Raw genomic sequence first — 15864 nt, 5'->3', positions numbered from 1 at the left:
GAACCTTCCCAGCTTGGGTACGAGTTGCGGACATTTCCAAGGTTCTGACAAGGGTGTCCATTCTGATCTCCACCTATCGGTCGGCCGTCGAGGTCCGTTAATTGTGGGGTGTATCCGCTCCGCCCGGTGATTGCACTCCGGTACCACACCTTCCGAAACAACTAAGCTCATTGACAACCGAGTCATTACAAAGTATAGATGACACCTTACCAGTATTATATACTTTCTATATAAAGATACAAGTATTTTCTCAGCAATAACTTTATTAACATACCTAGATAGTGTACCCCTAACAGACGCAATTCGTCATGAGGCCAACAACAAAAGGAGCGATGGTGACCTCGTTGTCGTGTAAGGTGTGCGTAATGAAATACTATGGAGGGTTATGTATATACATATTATTAATCCTTATATCCTAGTGGCTCCTTTTTCCTCGTATCTTTGGTTAAGACCCTCACCTATAATGATAAGGGTTCCTAATAACCCTCATAATATAATTTCAGTTAGCACAACGGAGTGTACTCTTACGTCTATTAACAAGAACACTTAGTGATCAACAATTGACATGGGGGTCGCAGAAATAATAAACAATGTTCGGAATATTACTCATTTTCATAATATTATTCATATTGCCTTCATAGTCTGGGGCTTTACCCATCTGCCTCTTCAGTTGTACTAAGAAATCTATAGACAACCCCCCAAACGGAAGATTGCGAAGTATTGTGTCCATATTAGGGGACGAAAGATAGCCTTATGGCCAAGACCCCTCCCGATGAGTTCACAAATCCATACATATTTTACGTATAAAGAGGCCTATAAGTTCAAGACAAGAACAGTTTCCTTCTTGGCTTTATAATTACCCAGGAACCCGTATCCCGAATGCTTTCTGCCATTAGCATCCGCATGGCCATGAGCAATCATTCCCCGTTCAAAGGCACTAATCCTCGCAGTAAGTTAGATATACATCCATATGGATAATTATTAATTTGAGAATAGCGGGACTTCGAATTATAGAGACGTCATTCAAAGAGTGTTATGGGTTGTCGTAATAAGCTCCTATCCGCCCTTTGCGCCTCTCGCGCCGTCGCCGCCATCACCGCCATCACCGCCAGCTACTTGATTCACCCTCCTTCCCACTTTCCCTATGTTATTCTCTAGACTATGTAATTAGAGAGAGCGCATCGGCGATATGTGTAATTCCAGTACAAAAATAACTTCACAGTCATGTTCTGGTCCTTGTTGCAAGCACAAGGAATAAGGAGTTAGTTAAATAATATGTTATGTAGAACTTTCTATCTCTGTGCCTTCTCACACCTAGTGTCTTTCTAACAATAAAACAAGAATGCTCTTCTAGAGATACGATAAGTATGCGATGCACGCCGTGAGTGTCGACAGATATAATGCGAGTAATATTCTGATGAGACTGACAGCAGCCTGGTACAACAACACCTCCACTGTCCGTAGATCGTGAGAAGCCCTAAATGTAGTTGCACTCATAGTTATGGTAGTTGTGCTTTGGTCTTTCATCGAGTACCTAGGGTTAATCTAGATTTTGCAGGAACCGCCCTGTGCTCTCACCCCTCGTTCCTAGCTGGCGAGTACTCACGGCCAGTTTTACGCGTTTACGGGGGCTATATACCCGCTTTCGTTCACTTGACGCATATGCGAGTACTACCTGCTCATTCACCTAAAGTGCGTTCTAAATTTTCAGTGCACTTGTTTTAAAAACTTCTTTCAGGATCCTTTCTTCTCCCCTCCTCTTCTCTCTCTCTCACCACATAAATAACCAACGGCAACGATGGATTACGTAAGTATGACCCTATACCAACTGGTGATATTACATTGACTAATTTCGTGTGTTTAGCCATATGTCGTTCGCGTCTTCGGCACCCTTTACGCATTTCAACCTTTGTTCTGGGCGCAGGACCCTCCCGAGCTCCGAGGCCGTGTTCTTGCCGCTGCTGATGCCTTTCGCGCCGGCGCTCCCGGTTCTATTCCCGCTTTCCTGGGCGTTACCGCCCCTGGCAGCTCTTCCCTCCCGCCCCCGGCCCCAATCCCGCTCATCAGGGTTCTGGCGCTTTTACCGCCGTTCCTGCTCCTGGTGGTTTTCTTCCCGGCCCTATTGCTGCTCCGCCCTCGGCTTCGGTTCTAGCTCTAACCCCGGCTACCAACCTTCCTGCGGTAAGTAGCATAATACTCATATAAGACTTAGCGAAATGTTACTGACATAGCATCATGTAGCGTAATATTGGCCGCTCCCTGACCGAGTTGAGAGCAGAGTGGGACCGCCCGTACACCGGGGTATGTTATATCATAATCACTATTCCGATGTTTATGATGCAGAAACTAATCAAATCGATACGATAGGATTGGGCTTGTTCGATTTGTGGCCAGGCTGGGACCGAACGACTGCGACATCTCACGATACACGTCCGCGATTGTCCGTTCTGCCTTAGAACATTCCAGAGCAATGTCGACGTAGCCAACCACATCATCCGTGAGCACAAGGGTGACGACGCCTGCCCGTGGACTAGAAGCTTCGGCTGCTAGAAAACATTAAGCCGCGATGACACGGAGCGCCAGCATGTCTTGGCCCACGCTATCAAAGGTGATCCGACGGCATGAATGGTTAGGGAAGGAGCAGAATTTGGTTGACGTTGTGATTTGTTTTCGGGCTTTGAGATATCCTTTCGTGCGCAGTTAGTTAGACGTACTTAATCATACACCACGACTCTGGGTCATCTACTATGCTGCTGGGTAAAATACCTTTGCATTCATCAATTGGTTCCGTGTGATATGATATATTGCTTGGTGAATATGTTTATGTTGTCTTTATTGGAGTCTTGAAGTATTCTACGTACATATGTATCGCATTCTATGACCATGTGGCTGATGTCACTGGTATGTAGAACAGCGAGCTTTCAAGGCTTCGTTGCTCCAGCAGTATGCCTGCCAAAAAGGGTAGACATGATTTCGCTTGGCGCAGATCTGCCCGGAGATCAATTACCGCAGGCGAGAAGGATTGCAGAGCTCGATGACGAATACGTAGGTGGCAGGGAATGGGGCTTGCTCGGGATCGTCTGATTGATCAATCTTCTGGACGGGTCTAACACTTCCCGCGCGCCTCCTGAAGCCCTCTTAATGTACCTACCGGCCTACCAGCCTACCAGCCAACCTAAGTAGTTGTTGTCCCACCTGTTTAAACTCCGCTCCTAGGGCCGTCGTTCATAATTTATTCTCCTCGTCGACGGATCGATATTCGAAAATGGTTCGTTCTCTGACCTTAGGGCCGCCTAATAATTAACTAGCTTGATATTAGTATTTCGCTTGACCTCATACGGGAAAAATGCTCCGCTTAGAGCAGGCTTTTAGATAGGCATTTCAAAGCGAACGTGCACACATTATATGTGAACAATTTATAGGCCTGTGAAAATGTATTATATAGGGGGTGGTAGTATCTGGCATCCTAACTAAGATCTGATCAGTGATCTCCGGGCTGCCGGCTGCTCTGTGCCTTTTGAGCTTTTGAACCCCTGGAAGCATGACCCTAATTGACGCTACCTAAATAGAAGGTGGGAAGTTATTGGATGGAACTAGGGGCAGGAACAGGTGTAAGCTAGCTTAAAGAACCCCTGAATGGTGGTATAAAAAAAAAAAAAAAAAGTCCAAGAAGCCCTATCGTTTATTTCCAAGGCAGCGCTTGTTTTGATGAATCAAGATCGACACTGCATATCGTAGTTTATAAGTATGGAGAATTCCGAGTTGTCGGTCAATGCTTCTTATCAATTCGAGCAGGCATTCTCCGGAGACGGCAGGCTTTGTTAGTGTGGTCCCGGGCAAGACACGGCTTCGAGAGGTTGAATACGAGAATGGGATCGCGTTAAACAGCCCCGGGCTTGTGGAGGGGACTATTTATCTAGTGCAGCATGACTCCCCGGACCATCGGGTCATATACCTTGTCTAGAGACAGGATCACCACCATACGTAAGCTGGATGTATGCATTTGGCTTAGGTATTTGTTCTGTTCACATGCGGTCTTTGATACGTGGGGTTTCTTCAATTTCGACACATGGATAATCAAGACGACAACATGAGACAATGGAGAATCTTGGTGTTAATAGGTCTTATACTTATTCTACACTTCCTATTTAATGAATGTGTATGTCGTGCGTGGCTAAGCTTAATGCTAGCGAAACAAGATAGCTTACCGCATGATCGGACGGAATCGACCCTATATGGTGGCTATGACGTTCTTATGATAGGCTGATAGGCCATCATTGAGGGGCCGAAGAAAAGAGGAAAAAGAAAAAAAAAATCGAAGGGCACATTGGAAATGTCTCAATATTTAAGCGCCATTTGGCGGGACCGAGACGAGAAACTTCCATGCTGGCTAGGAATAGACAGCTAACCTAGGCTATAAACTACCATAAACTAATGCTTCGTACCTTGAGCGGCGTGAAACGATTAGATGGATAACCCTAGGAAGACGGTACAAAATGCATGAAGAATGATAAAATGCTAAGCAAAGTATTTCATAATATTTTATCAAGGAAACATAATCATACATCGGAGTTCATCTCACGAACTTTACTCTTAAAGCTCCGGTCCTCCGCATAGATTATTTATTCTCGAATAAAAGATAAAAGTGAATTAAATAAGTAATGGTATTATTATTTGAGGCTCCATTGATCTCAGCTCAGCTTAGCTAGTTCTATGGAGCCCCTTTTGTTGATCATTTCCGTTGATGCCGACCTCGTGTTGGCGGATTGGGCTTACGATTGGTTCATCCCTGACTCCTCCTCTGAATCCTCACATTAATGAACCAAACAGGTTTACCATGTTCAAATACGACCTTTTTGGTCGCTTCTTCGCCAACTTTTTCTGCAGTAAAAAATAAAACTAAAATAAAAAGAGAGGTTATCTTGATATTCCTTCCCCCTGAATGACACGATATCGCTGATCATATAACCCTTTTCTCTTCGATTACCTACCAGCCTACTAAGGTACTGTATGTATCTAGGTAACAAAGGTGAAAGGATGATCGGTGGCTCTCTACCGAAAGAAAATCGGAGAATTGTTGTCAAAGTACGACCTTGGGACAACCACATATGACCGATTGCATTCCTCGTGGCGCCAGCACTCGCAAACATCACATCGATCGGTACCTACCTAGGTAAGCCAGGTACTTTAAAAAAGGGGGTAGGCAGGTGAACTGCTGTCCCGTGCAACACATTACATGCCTCCTAATTTTTACCTAGGTACCATCCTCGATGATAGCCAAGGTAAACTAACTCATCTTTTTCGAAGTCCACACTGGCTTTATTGCCTTAGTGGATTACTCCGCCGATTCTAGTGTCTTTTTCTCGAACCGGCCCCAGTTCCTTGGGCTCAGCCTAGTATCTAGTACGTGTACTATGCTGGGACCATAAATCTGTATAGGATATGGGTGATGAAAGTGTTGGTGCGGAATACATCAGGGGTACGCGCCTATGTACACCTAAAAGGAGAAAGTTATCTGCATCAACTTGACACGGCTCATTCATCAAGATGAAGCACTTCCATCCCATGTAGATGTCACTGTTTCCTTGAAGCTGTGCTAAAAAATGATTGCCATTTCAATTCTTTACTTCGATGATACAACTTCAAAGGTAAAGTGTTAGGTGGCGATCAAATATATTTTTTTGGGTTCTGTCAAGAATTATGTATTCGTTCTAATGTGATTTTTTTTCTTCAATTGACGCCCGTGAGCCTAGAAGTAGAAGGCCAGAACATCATCGGCCAATTAACGGACTAACAAGTCCTCATCCGCCCCCTGTAGTATGTACCTAGGCAGCTGGGTAGGTGGTACCCAGGGAAGTTATACCTTAACGTAGACAGTTGATCGTGCAATGCATGATCAAATGCAGCTAGTGTGGTCCAGGTCGCTCCACCTGCCACCCACCGACTCTCCGGCTTCTTCTCCAAAAGACTTTTAAAGCCTTTCCGGATGGGGTACTTTTTGTACTTTATGTACCTGTGTATCTCGGTATCTTGGGATGGTAAAAGGCTAGTTGGGTTCAGGTAGCAATAGAACTGGAACTGGAACTCTCCAGCCAAGTTCTAGCATACCATCTCAATAAAAATAGAGTCTAACAAGGTACGGATTACACAATTTCATACCATATGACCACCATACAAAGCCATACAATACCTATGGTTACATACCTGTGTAGGTAAGCCAAGGCTTTTTCAGGTCCCTGTTTTTGCCCGTGAATGGAATAATCAGTCACATCAGTCAATGTACCTAAGCATTGGCATTGGCGAGAACGAAGGAAAAATAACGTCTCGCTACTGCCTTCGCCTGACACCACACCTCCTCGTCATTGAACACTTTACACCTATCTTTTTGGGAATTATCATTTTTTTTTTGTTCTTCCCCTTCTTGTTCCCTTCGTCGTTCTATCAACCTTCCATCGTTCGCTCGCTCGTTCCCAGCCATCGTCGAGTATCCGTATCCTTATTCCCTTACCTAAGACGTAGTGCTGAACAGCCAGTCTATGGTTAGGTTTTCGAATACCGCTTAATCGCAGGGTTCCTATCGTTGATTAATTTTGTCCTTCGACAACACGCGGCCCCTCGATCGTTTTCCCGCTCAGTCGCTTCAAATCCGTACCAAGTAGTGTTTCGGAAGACCAACTGCATCTCGGCCGTGTTCGATAATAACGTGCTTTTCTCACGTTATTACTCGCCTCTCGTCGTTCAACCCGTTTTCTATTTTATTAGTTCGAGGAGTCCTTCGATCCGCATTTCCTCTTACCGTCTTCGCATGTTCTTGCGGCTTTACGTATTATATTAATAAATAAGGTTCATACTACCTGTACCTTCGATCCGATTAGCGACCGTTATTACCAACCCGCACCTGTCTATCGTGCTTTAATTGTCTACTATCTGTAAGTGACGACTGCCTTTTTGTTGGTTTGAATCAGATTACGGAAGGGAGCACCAAGAAACACTACGTCAGAAGATCAAAAGGTGGAAGAGTTTACTTAGTGGTTCGATATTTTTGGTCCCACCTTCACTTTTGCGCAATACTCGGGGAAATTGGGAATAGGTCGAAGTAGTGCAATCTTTTGTCTCTTCACTTAAGCTTCGTCTTGTCATCCCATCATCCCTCTCTCCCCGCTAGGAGAAAAAGAGCAAAATTACGCGTTTCGGGCTTAAAGACTAGTGTTTCCCGACTGTCCCATCACAACAGGTCCCAGGAAGCTGGACGGTTACATTTCCACAGAACACCGCTGACTTGAATTTCTCCTCATCATGCAGTTTTCCGTTTGCTCGCGTCATATTTAGATATTTAGTAGAGCGTGAGCTCCAACGCAATCTTCGAGACGATATCGGCCTTCTTTGGTATTCCTCTTCGCCTTAGATATTAGCAAATCTTGAACAGGCTAGTCGGTATTCGCAACCACCGGTTCCTCGCTGGTTTATGGGTTTGTAGTTACCCAAGGAACTTGAAGCGAGACAATCTATATGCCTAGATTTCCGGTCACCTTTCGGCGGAAATCGACCGCGGCAGAAGATCCAAATGGACCGATAGCAGAACATTCATTTCGAGTCCTCGAGAGGACCGAAGTGAATAGCGGAAGATCTTTCGATGGCGGAGTGAGGTTAGCTAAGATGACGGCTACTGCGCCCAAATCTCACGTTCCGGATCTCGCAATGGAGGATAATCTTTTCGCGGGCTTGAAAAATAATCGGTACGTGCAAGCTAGGTACCTATATTCTTTCCAACATTTCGTTTTCATGCTATTTTTACACGGGTAATTTCGCCAAGAGTTGGTCCGGGCAGTTAGCCTAGTTCAATCTTACGACGCCCCAGTCCGCTCAGATTTTAGCACAGCATCTGTCTCAGACACCCGTGTTCTTATATAAAGCTGGTCCTAGCGTTGTGCAATTTTACTAATTTTTACCAGCGGTAGTGGTAGTTCCAACACTACAAAGACAGCCTCGGACAATTCATCCCGTCACAGCAACGCCTCCACCGCCCCTTCGTCAACCGACTTTCCTCCTCAAGACGATTGGCGTAATACCGGCCGAAAATCTGTTTCGATGGCGGACGGCCCTACTCCTCCGGCGCACAAGAATTCTGGTGGTTTCCTTAAGAATGCAGGGAGGACATTCTCCTTCGGCAATAGAAAGAATACATTACCGACGATTCCGGCCGAAGACTCAGTTCCCGCTGTTCCTACAGTCCCCGATGCATACAGTCCCGGTACGCCTCGTGGTCGTTCGCGAGCGGAGACTGCTTCGACAGTCAGCACAGCGACACCACCCAAGGTCGAAGACAGAGATTTCATGTTGGATCTAGGGGGTGATCTTAGTAGTATGCTTAAGTTTGACAAGCGTGCAAGCGTTGCTACACTAAAGGAACGAAGCCTGATGGCGAATCGAATCAGCCAACCAACTCCGCTCCATCTCGACAACATAGCTCCCGTTGAACCTCCGCAACATTCCTGGAACAGCCAGCATTCGACCGATGGGCTTTTAGGTTCTGGTCGAACATTGACTTCTCCGGTTACCGTCAACGAATTGCCGCCACCGCCAGTCCCAAGACATGGTGAGAGCCCGATAAGTCCTATGGAACGCCGACGGTCGGATGAAGACGATGAAGATACGACTTTACTACAAGATTCTATTGCTGCTACTCAATATCTATCTAATGGAGGAACAGGTCCTAGCGGCAGTTCCAGCCGATATAGGAGAGATGAAGACAGTACATTAAGTTTTAGGTCTGGTCTTACCGAGTCGTATTCTAAATCGTCCCGATATGATGCCAAGGCCGATGACGATAATCTATTCGATAAACCTGTCAGCCGCACTAAGTTTGCCCCGAGACTCGGCGCTCGTTCGAATAGCCAGCCGCAAAACAAGGTCATGACTCCTGCGGAATTTGAGAAATATCGACAAGATAAAGCCCGTGAAGAGATAATGGGATTAGCGGATGATAAGGAGTCGGATAAAGAAGACGAGGATAATTACGACGATGAAGAGGACGAACGAGAGAAAACAAAACAACTCGCCAAACAGAGACGAAAGCAGGAGGCCCACATGACGGTTTATCGACAACAGATGATGAAAGTGACGGGCGAGTCGTCTTCGAACACCCACGCCTCTCGCCCAAGTCTTTCAATGTCGATGAGTACGCCGAACTTGGTATTGAACGATGGAACCAACCAAGGTGTCTCCCCGGACCCTCCATCAGACGGATCTGAAGAGGATGAGGAAGTGCCTTTAGCAATCCTTGCAGCGCACGGATTTCCTAACAAGAACCGACCGCCGACACGCCTTACTAACATGTCATCAAATCCTAATCTACGAGCATCTGTCGCACAGCCTTCGTATGTTTCGGGTCCAGGATCGGTTGTGGGCGAAAGCAGCGGCCAGGGCGCGGGTAATGGTGGTCGTCTACCTCCATTTGCTCGAAAACTGCCGCAAGATCCTTACCTCGGTGCAGGTTTGATCAACCAACCCCCGAGAGAATCTTTCGCATTAGGTGGAGGAACCGCTGCACCAAACCGCCCGGTGCCTACTGGAGGCTTGGTCGGTGTAATTGCCAGTGAGGAGCGGTCGAGGGCATTGCGACGTGGTAGTCCAGCTGTTGATAATATGAGGAACGCTCTGCCTATGAACATGCACCAAAACGGTATGCCCATGAACGGAGGTTTCGATCCAATAAATGGTATCCCTCCCCAAATGATGTACCCTGGGGGCATGCCGCAGATGCCCAGCCAGATGTTAACTCCGGGTGACCAAGCACAAATCCAGATGACACAACAGATGCAGCAGTTCATGCAAATGCAGATGCAATTTATGCAAATGATGGCATCTCAAGGACAGTCACCAGGACAAGAACAGATGCAAGGTGGATATCGACCTCAAGGACATATGCCAGCTCAATCTATGGGGTCTTTAGGGGACATGCCGAGACACTCGTTTTTAGGCGACCCGATGGCGAACAATATGGGCGGTGGCATGCACCTAGACTTACCGCGACCTGATTCGCAGATGCGAACGATGAGCATGGTTCAACCGAGCTCAGCATCTTGGCTTCAACCTCCACAGGCTGGCTACGCGCCCTCGATACGCGCTCAGGGCGCAGGCTATGCCCCCTCAATTGCACCCTCCGAACGTAGCAACATAGGGTTACCTGGACGTTACCGACCTGTCTCTAGTGTTGCAATGCTAGATAACGGCCGAACTACGAGCATGTCCGGAGCCATACCGACTATGCACTCCAAGCTTCAATCCGAAACTAGGGTATCCGCAGTTAATAAGGAAGATGACGATGACGACGAACAAGGATGGGAAGCAATGAAAGCGAAGAGGGAGAAGAAGAAGAGCCTTTGGCGATCTAAGAAGAGTTTTGGCAATGATATAGGAGCACTTATCAGTTAAAGGGCGCATGTGCATACTTAAGGGGTTATTATAGCATCATCATTCTCGGCTACATAAAATGGAGCATGCGCAAGGAACACCAAACATCATCTTGATCATTTCCGATTCTACTCAGGAAGCAGTTCTTTACCTCGACATCTTTTCCGCCTAATTATTGGAAGGTTCCTTGGAACGTACGTAGTATTAGGGGTTGGATTGTGTATATTTTAAGACGACAAAGTTTTGAATAAGGCGATTCGAGACAAGGATTGGGCGCATCTGGACTCATAAGATAAGATACAGCTTTTGGACAAGATATAAGACCTACCATTTAGAAGAACAAAAAAAAGATAATGTGGGATGGAACTAGGGGAGGCGTGTCTGAATAACTCGTGGCGGGACGAACTCATGATAGACCAGCCTATATACCAGTAATCTAATATTTTATCCACCCGTCCACAAACACATCTTGAATATCTAGACACTGCTTAATTTTCAATTGAACGTAATGCAGTCGATTTTGGAGTCACGATCTAGAGTAATACGTAAATAACCGGTTTGTTTGCTAGCAGAAGGACATGAGGTATAAAACAGTCAAGACAACCGCAACATCTTAATTGTTATTTTCGGATTTCTTTTCTTTTCTTTGATTCTAGCCTAAGAGCGTAGTTACACTCAGATAATAGGCGAGGTAGTCAGCCTAGCCGTCAGCGCGACAATTGTCCAAGCTCATCTAGGGATAAACTTCGCCGACTATCGGTCGAGCGCCATTTTTTTATTTCTTTTTTTGTGATCCTCTTTCGGTATCATTCCCCTCTCTCCACGTTCTACTCCAGCTTCCCCTGACTCCAAGCACCTCGCTTAACACCCAGCTCCACGGCCGCGGAACCCCAGTCTTCACCATGGTTATGGGAACCCGGAGCCAACCCAGCGCGAGCGCGGGCCTGGTCATCGGAAAGTACGGTCAAGACACCGAAGATTACGGGTATACCGAGGTCGAGACCGACGCGCATTAGGCCTTGTGATACGGCGTCGGATATGTATTCAAAGTGCATGGTTTCACCCTTGATGAGGACGCCGATCGCGATGATGGCGTCGAAGGGCTGGGTCGCGGTGGTCGGGAGGGAGGATAGGTCTGTGGTTGACCCGCCTAGGAGGTCGCCGGCGGAGGCGGAACCGCTGCTTGATTGTTGGATTTGCGAGGCTGCGTACATGCTACAACCAAATGTGAGAAATTAATTCAAAACGCCATATTGCGCAAGGTAGGTAGGAAGTGGTTTACCGTTGAACGGCAATAGGCAACTCCCATGACCCGGGAACGGATTGAGTGACAATGTTAGACTCCTTGACCCCGAGGCTTAGGAGCTTGTCCTTGGTGCCCTTGAGGAGGGGCTCGATGATGGTGCTGTTCCAGCGCGCGTGTACGATGCCGATGCGCAGGCTGCTGCCGTCGTGCTCTTGCGGCGTGGGGCCTTTGAGGGAGTGTGCCATCTTGTCGAGGCTGTTAGGTATGTAGGTATGTAAAATAGCGCCGAGGCTATTTCAGAATGAAGCGAGTGAATGGATGTCAGGAGGGCATGTGCCGTCGCCAATTGGAGATTGGGGGAATGTAGGAATGTAGGAGGGTTAAGAATGCTGAGTGAGAGAGGTAAGACGGGAAGTTTGCTCTGTTCTCGTATTGTATTGTGAGTGTACGAGGTATGTAAGTGGGTGAGTGGGAGGTACACTACTAGGTGGGCTTAGCCAGAGAATGCAGAGGGGCATGACGCACTCCGGAACAGGGATCTCCCCAGGGCCCTCTAAGCCGTTTACGGTACCTAGGTGTGTACGCTATCTGTCACCTGATGTACAGTTGGTTTAACTTCCTCCGATCAACTTTAGTTTTGAGTGAGATGCTGCTGCAACTTCGTAGAGACAGGAAGGAGGTATACAGGTGAGTTCAAGATGCAGCTTCTCCTGATTCTCTATGGTTTAGAAGCTTTCAGAAGGAAAGCAGGATGGATAACTGAACATTTTGCTGTTCGCACGGCTCGGGTTTCCCCATCACAACCCCTCTTCATCATTATTCCAATCAAGATATCTACGAGGACGGCCATACGAACCTCTCGATGGCCTCGAATAGATACCACTAGAAGGTATCTAGTTGATACATCAATTCCGTTTTCATTCCCTGAGTTCGAGCCCCTAGCTCAACTCAATCCTCGTTCATCATGTCCACAATCGCTCGTTTGCCCGATACAACCACCCGACTTTTCGGTTATTCCTTAGTTATCACAACGCCAGTCACTTTAGTAAAAGAATTACTTGATAATTCAATTGATGCTAAAGCTACCTCAATTGATGTCATAATATCTGCAGACACCGTCAAGAAAATCGAAGTTCGCGATAATGGCGTGGGTATTCACCCAGATGACTACGATGCCCTAGGAAGACGAGGTCACACAAGCAAGCTCAGAAGCTTCGATGAACTCAAGTTTCATTCCAGGAGATCACTTGGGTTTCGCGGCGAGGCATTGGCTAGTGTGAATGCCTTGGCCCAGCTTACCATCACTACAAAAGTCGCCTCCGAACCAGTCGCTGCTATGCTCCATATTTCACCAGGTACAGGAGGTGTAGCCAAGCAACAGCGGGTATCAGCGCCTATCGGGACCACCGTAAGTATCGCCAATTTGTTCGACAAGCTCCCAGTTCGAGAACAATTCGCCGTAAAGGAATCGGTGAAATCAATAGAACAGATCCGGGAGCTGCTTCGTTCTTACGCCCTAGCGAGGCCCCAGCTCAAGCTTATGTTCAAAGTCCTGCAGTCGCCGAAGCAACATTGGTCCTACTCACCAAACCCAAATTCCAGTGTGAAGCAAGTAGCTATTCAGCTTTTCGGCGCAGATTTCGCGACTAATTGTTTTGAAAAGACTTACAAGATTGATGCTTCCACTAAAACAAGTGACACTTCCAACGAAAGCAAGGAACCTATGTTGAATGACCACTACGTATTCGAAGCCTTACTTCCGAAGCCACCTGCCGATCCTTCTAGGATTCCAAAGCAACGCTACTTCTCAGTCGACGGCCGTCCACTCACAGCTAAAAGAGGTACCATGAAGAAACTATTGGGGATTTATAATGAGCACACCAACGGTGCTCCGACCGCTAAGCACAAGTATTCTTTTATTCGATTGAATATCAATTGTCCTCCTGGAAGTTATGACGTAAATGTCGAACCCTCCAAGGACGACGTCTTGTTTTCCGATGAGAATCTGATACTTGACGGGTTTAGAGGTTTGTGTCAGGAAGTATACCCTCCCTCTTCGCTTGAAAATCGAAGGCTCCAAGTCCTAGCCGAGCGCAGCGGCATGACAGACAATGGGAGCAGCCTGAAGCTTCAAAAAACACCACCTGCGTACCCTACGGGAGAAGCTAGTTCCCAAGTCGCTGATGACCCGGACTGCCCGCTAGAAGTGCAATGTACCGATTCACGAACGATATCCATAATACCACCCCCAGAGAAAACCCTATCTACAACTAACCGACCCACGTCGGCTAGACATAAATATGTCCCCAACAACACCGAGTTTATTGCAGACACCATACATGTAGCTATACCTACAACTATGAAAAACATATATGCCAAAAATGCACCTTCAGCCAAAAGCCAAATTGGATTCAAGGTTAACATGTCCACAGATCTCAATGAATATGACGACAGCAGCCAACGTAGGACGAGCCCACGGTACGGTCAGAAACCGTCCAGTCAACTCCAAGAACAAGATCTTGCCAAATGTTCAGCACCTTCAGATATAAACCCATGGCTTATCGCTAAAATGAATCCAGCCCGCAGGAACACGAACAGGCAGTTTATAAACGAGCAGGTTGATGATAAGGCCTTATCTCCACTATCATTTGAGCCACCTATGACCCCAGATCCTCCTGTCCTTCAACACGCAGGAGCAGCGCCTGGGGACCTCGATGTTCCACCTAGTCAGAAGTACCTATACTCACGAGACGGCATCCGTAATCTACGCCCTAGAGTACCAGGCGGGTCATATCGAAACTCGATGTCGAGACCAAAGGAAGTAGCGCCGCAGAGAGGATCAGAAAGTTATGCAATGCCTACGACCTTAAAGCCGAGACGACGTTACCGCGGTAATCTACCATGGTCTCCACCTTCATCCGTAGAGCGCATTCCACCACCAAGCAATAGCCACTTGACTAATGGCGAAAGTACATTAGTATCTCATGATACGAAAGATAGTACGAAGCAGACAAAATTATCCTTCGGGGGCTCTAGGAAACGTCAGCTCCCAGAAGACGGCAGCGAGACAATCGACCAAGAGGCGCAAGGCGAAACCGGTTTACAACGCATGTTGAATTCGGCAAGGCGGAACCTCAACCACCAACTTTCACAGCAGGAAGAAGTCAATTATTCAAGCCTCAAAGAACCTATTAAGACATCCTTGCCTGTTGATGATCCTCGAGCGTATCTTTTGCGTCGACAGAAGTCGGCAGCTGCAGGAAAAGGCAGCACAAGACCTGGGAGAATCAAACGACTGAAAAGTTCACTCTTGCCCCTGGAGAACACCTCTCCCGAAGAACAAACACATCCGCTTGTTCTAATCAAGGTACTGGACAAGGAAGTTCTACATACCATTGCGACGCAAAGCGCTCTATATGATGTATACACGGAAAAGGGTACTGATTACGGCGGTCTTGATATGGATCTTGAAAAGGGCCGCGAAGTTGAACGGCGCTTGCAATCGTTACTGCGTGCGCAGAAAGATACGGTTGATAGCGAACAGAATGGGGTGGAAATCGACCTCTGCTCTTCATTGAAAGGCAAGAACACTCTATCTAAAGCTTGATTGGGTGAGTCAAGCCATGGTAATTTGATTGAGGAGTTACGCGTAAAAGACGGTGTGCTCGGTTAATTAGTTGATTTTACTTGGAGTTGCTAGGAGCTGATATTAAAAGGGCATATTATTACTAAATTTCTCAATTACATACAATGGGCTACGCTGCTAGGGACTTACACGATTGCTATACAAGATCGGGAGTCATATTTCTTAGAAAAAGATAGACGTAATGAGAACTCCTTGTCAAATAGTGCCTCGACGGCGGCATCATTGATAACGTAGCACTACCTTCATTGAGTATCACTAAAAATGGCAGTTTACTAAGTGAGAGCCCGTCCTCGGCAGAGCTTATTCGCCTGTGATTGAATGGGGGTTCCCTTATAAGACCGCTTATATGAATGATTCTTGGAAGTTATTGTATTCACCGCAAATAAGTGATCATGGTGAACCTAGGTAATTAAAGCTGAAACTCAAAGCTAACAGGTAGCCCCTAAGCCTCGTTGATGTTCAGACTTAGTTCATTAGACTATCTGTCTCAATATTTCGAAACTTTAATATCTACCTAGGTACCTAACCTAGTAATGACTACATGTGTGGTTCTTTCCAC

At 46.7% G+C, this 15864-nt stretch overlaps 4 protein-coding genes across 4 annotated transcripts; 3 read left to right on the top strand and 1 right to left on the bottom strand.

Moving 5' to 3' along the window:
* Positions 1-1798: 1798 nt before the first annotated feature.
* F4822DRAFT_434473 (uncharacterized protein) lies at positions 1799-2550 on the top strand (the record flags this gene model as incomplete). The annotated part of the gene is made up of 5 exons (XM_051462013.1): positions 1799-1807; positions 1865-2011; positions 2068-2181; positions 2242-2301; positions 2368-2550. 5 exons carry the CDS (start codon positions 1799-1801, stop codon positions 2548-2550), a joined length of 513 nt encoding a protein of 170 aa, XP_051309126.1.
* A 4959-nt stretch (positions 2551-7509) lies between these two features.
* Positions 7510-10545, top strand: F4822DRAFT_440483 (uncharacterized protein; the record flags this gene model as incomplete). Its single annotated transcript, XM_051462757.1, has 2 exons — positions 7510-7736; positions 7953-10545. 2 exons carry the CDS (start codon positions 7510-7512, stop codon positions 10432-10434), a joined length of 2709 nt encoding a protein of 902 aa, XP_051309125.1. The 3' UTR covers positions 10435-10545.
* Positions 10546-10912: 367 nt separating this feature from the next.
* F4822DRAFT_420321 (6,7-dimethyl-8-ribityllumazine synthase) lies at positions 10913-12166 on the bottom strand. The gene is made up of 2 exons (XM_051459689.1): positions 11696-12166; positions 10913-11628 (listed from the first exon to the last, which is right to left on the bottom strand). The coding sequence occupies exons 1-2, from the start codon at positions 11902-11904 to the stop codon at positions 11241-11243; spliced, it is 597 nt and encodes a 198-aa protein (XP_051309124.1). The 5' UTR covers positions 11905-12166; the 3' UTR covers positions 10913-11240.
* Positions 12167-12852: 686 nt separating this feature from the next.
* F4822DRAFT_420318 (uncharacterized protein) lies at positions 12853-15542 on the top strand. The gene has a single exon (XM_051459688.1). The coding sequence runs from the start codon at positions 12996-12998 to the stop codon at positions 15264-15266; it is 2271 nt and encodes a 756-aa protein (XP_051309123.1). The 5' UTR covers positions 12853-12995; the 3' UTR covers positions 15267-15542.
* The last annotated feature ends 322 nt before the right edge of the window (positions 15543-15864 follow it).

The sequence above is a fragment of the Hypoxylon trugodes genome (assembly GCF_022578975.1).
Source record: "Hypoxylon trugodes strain CBS 135444 unplaced genomic scaffold F4822scaffold_11, whole genome shotgun sequence".
Lineage (NCBI taxonomy): Eukaryota > Fungi > Ascomycota > Sordariomycetes > Xylariales > Hypoxylaceae > Hypoxylon > Hypoxylon trugodes.
This window is presented reverse-complemented; position numbering and strand designations above follow the sequence as displayed.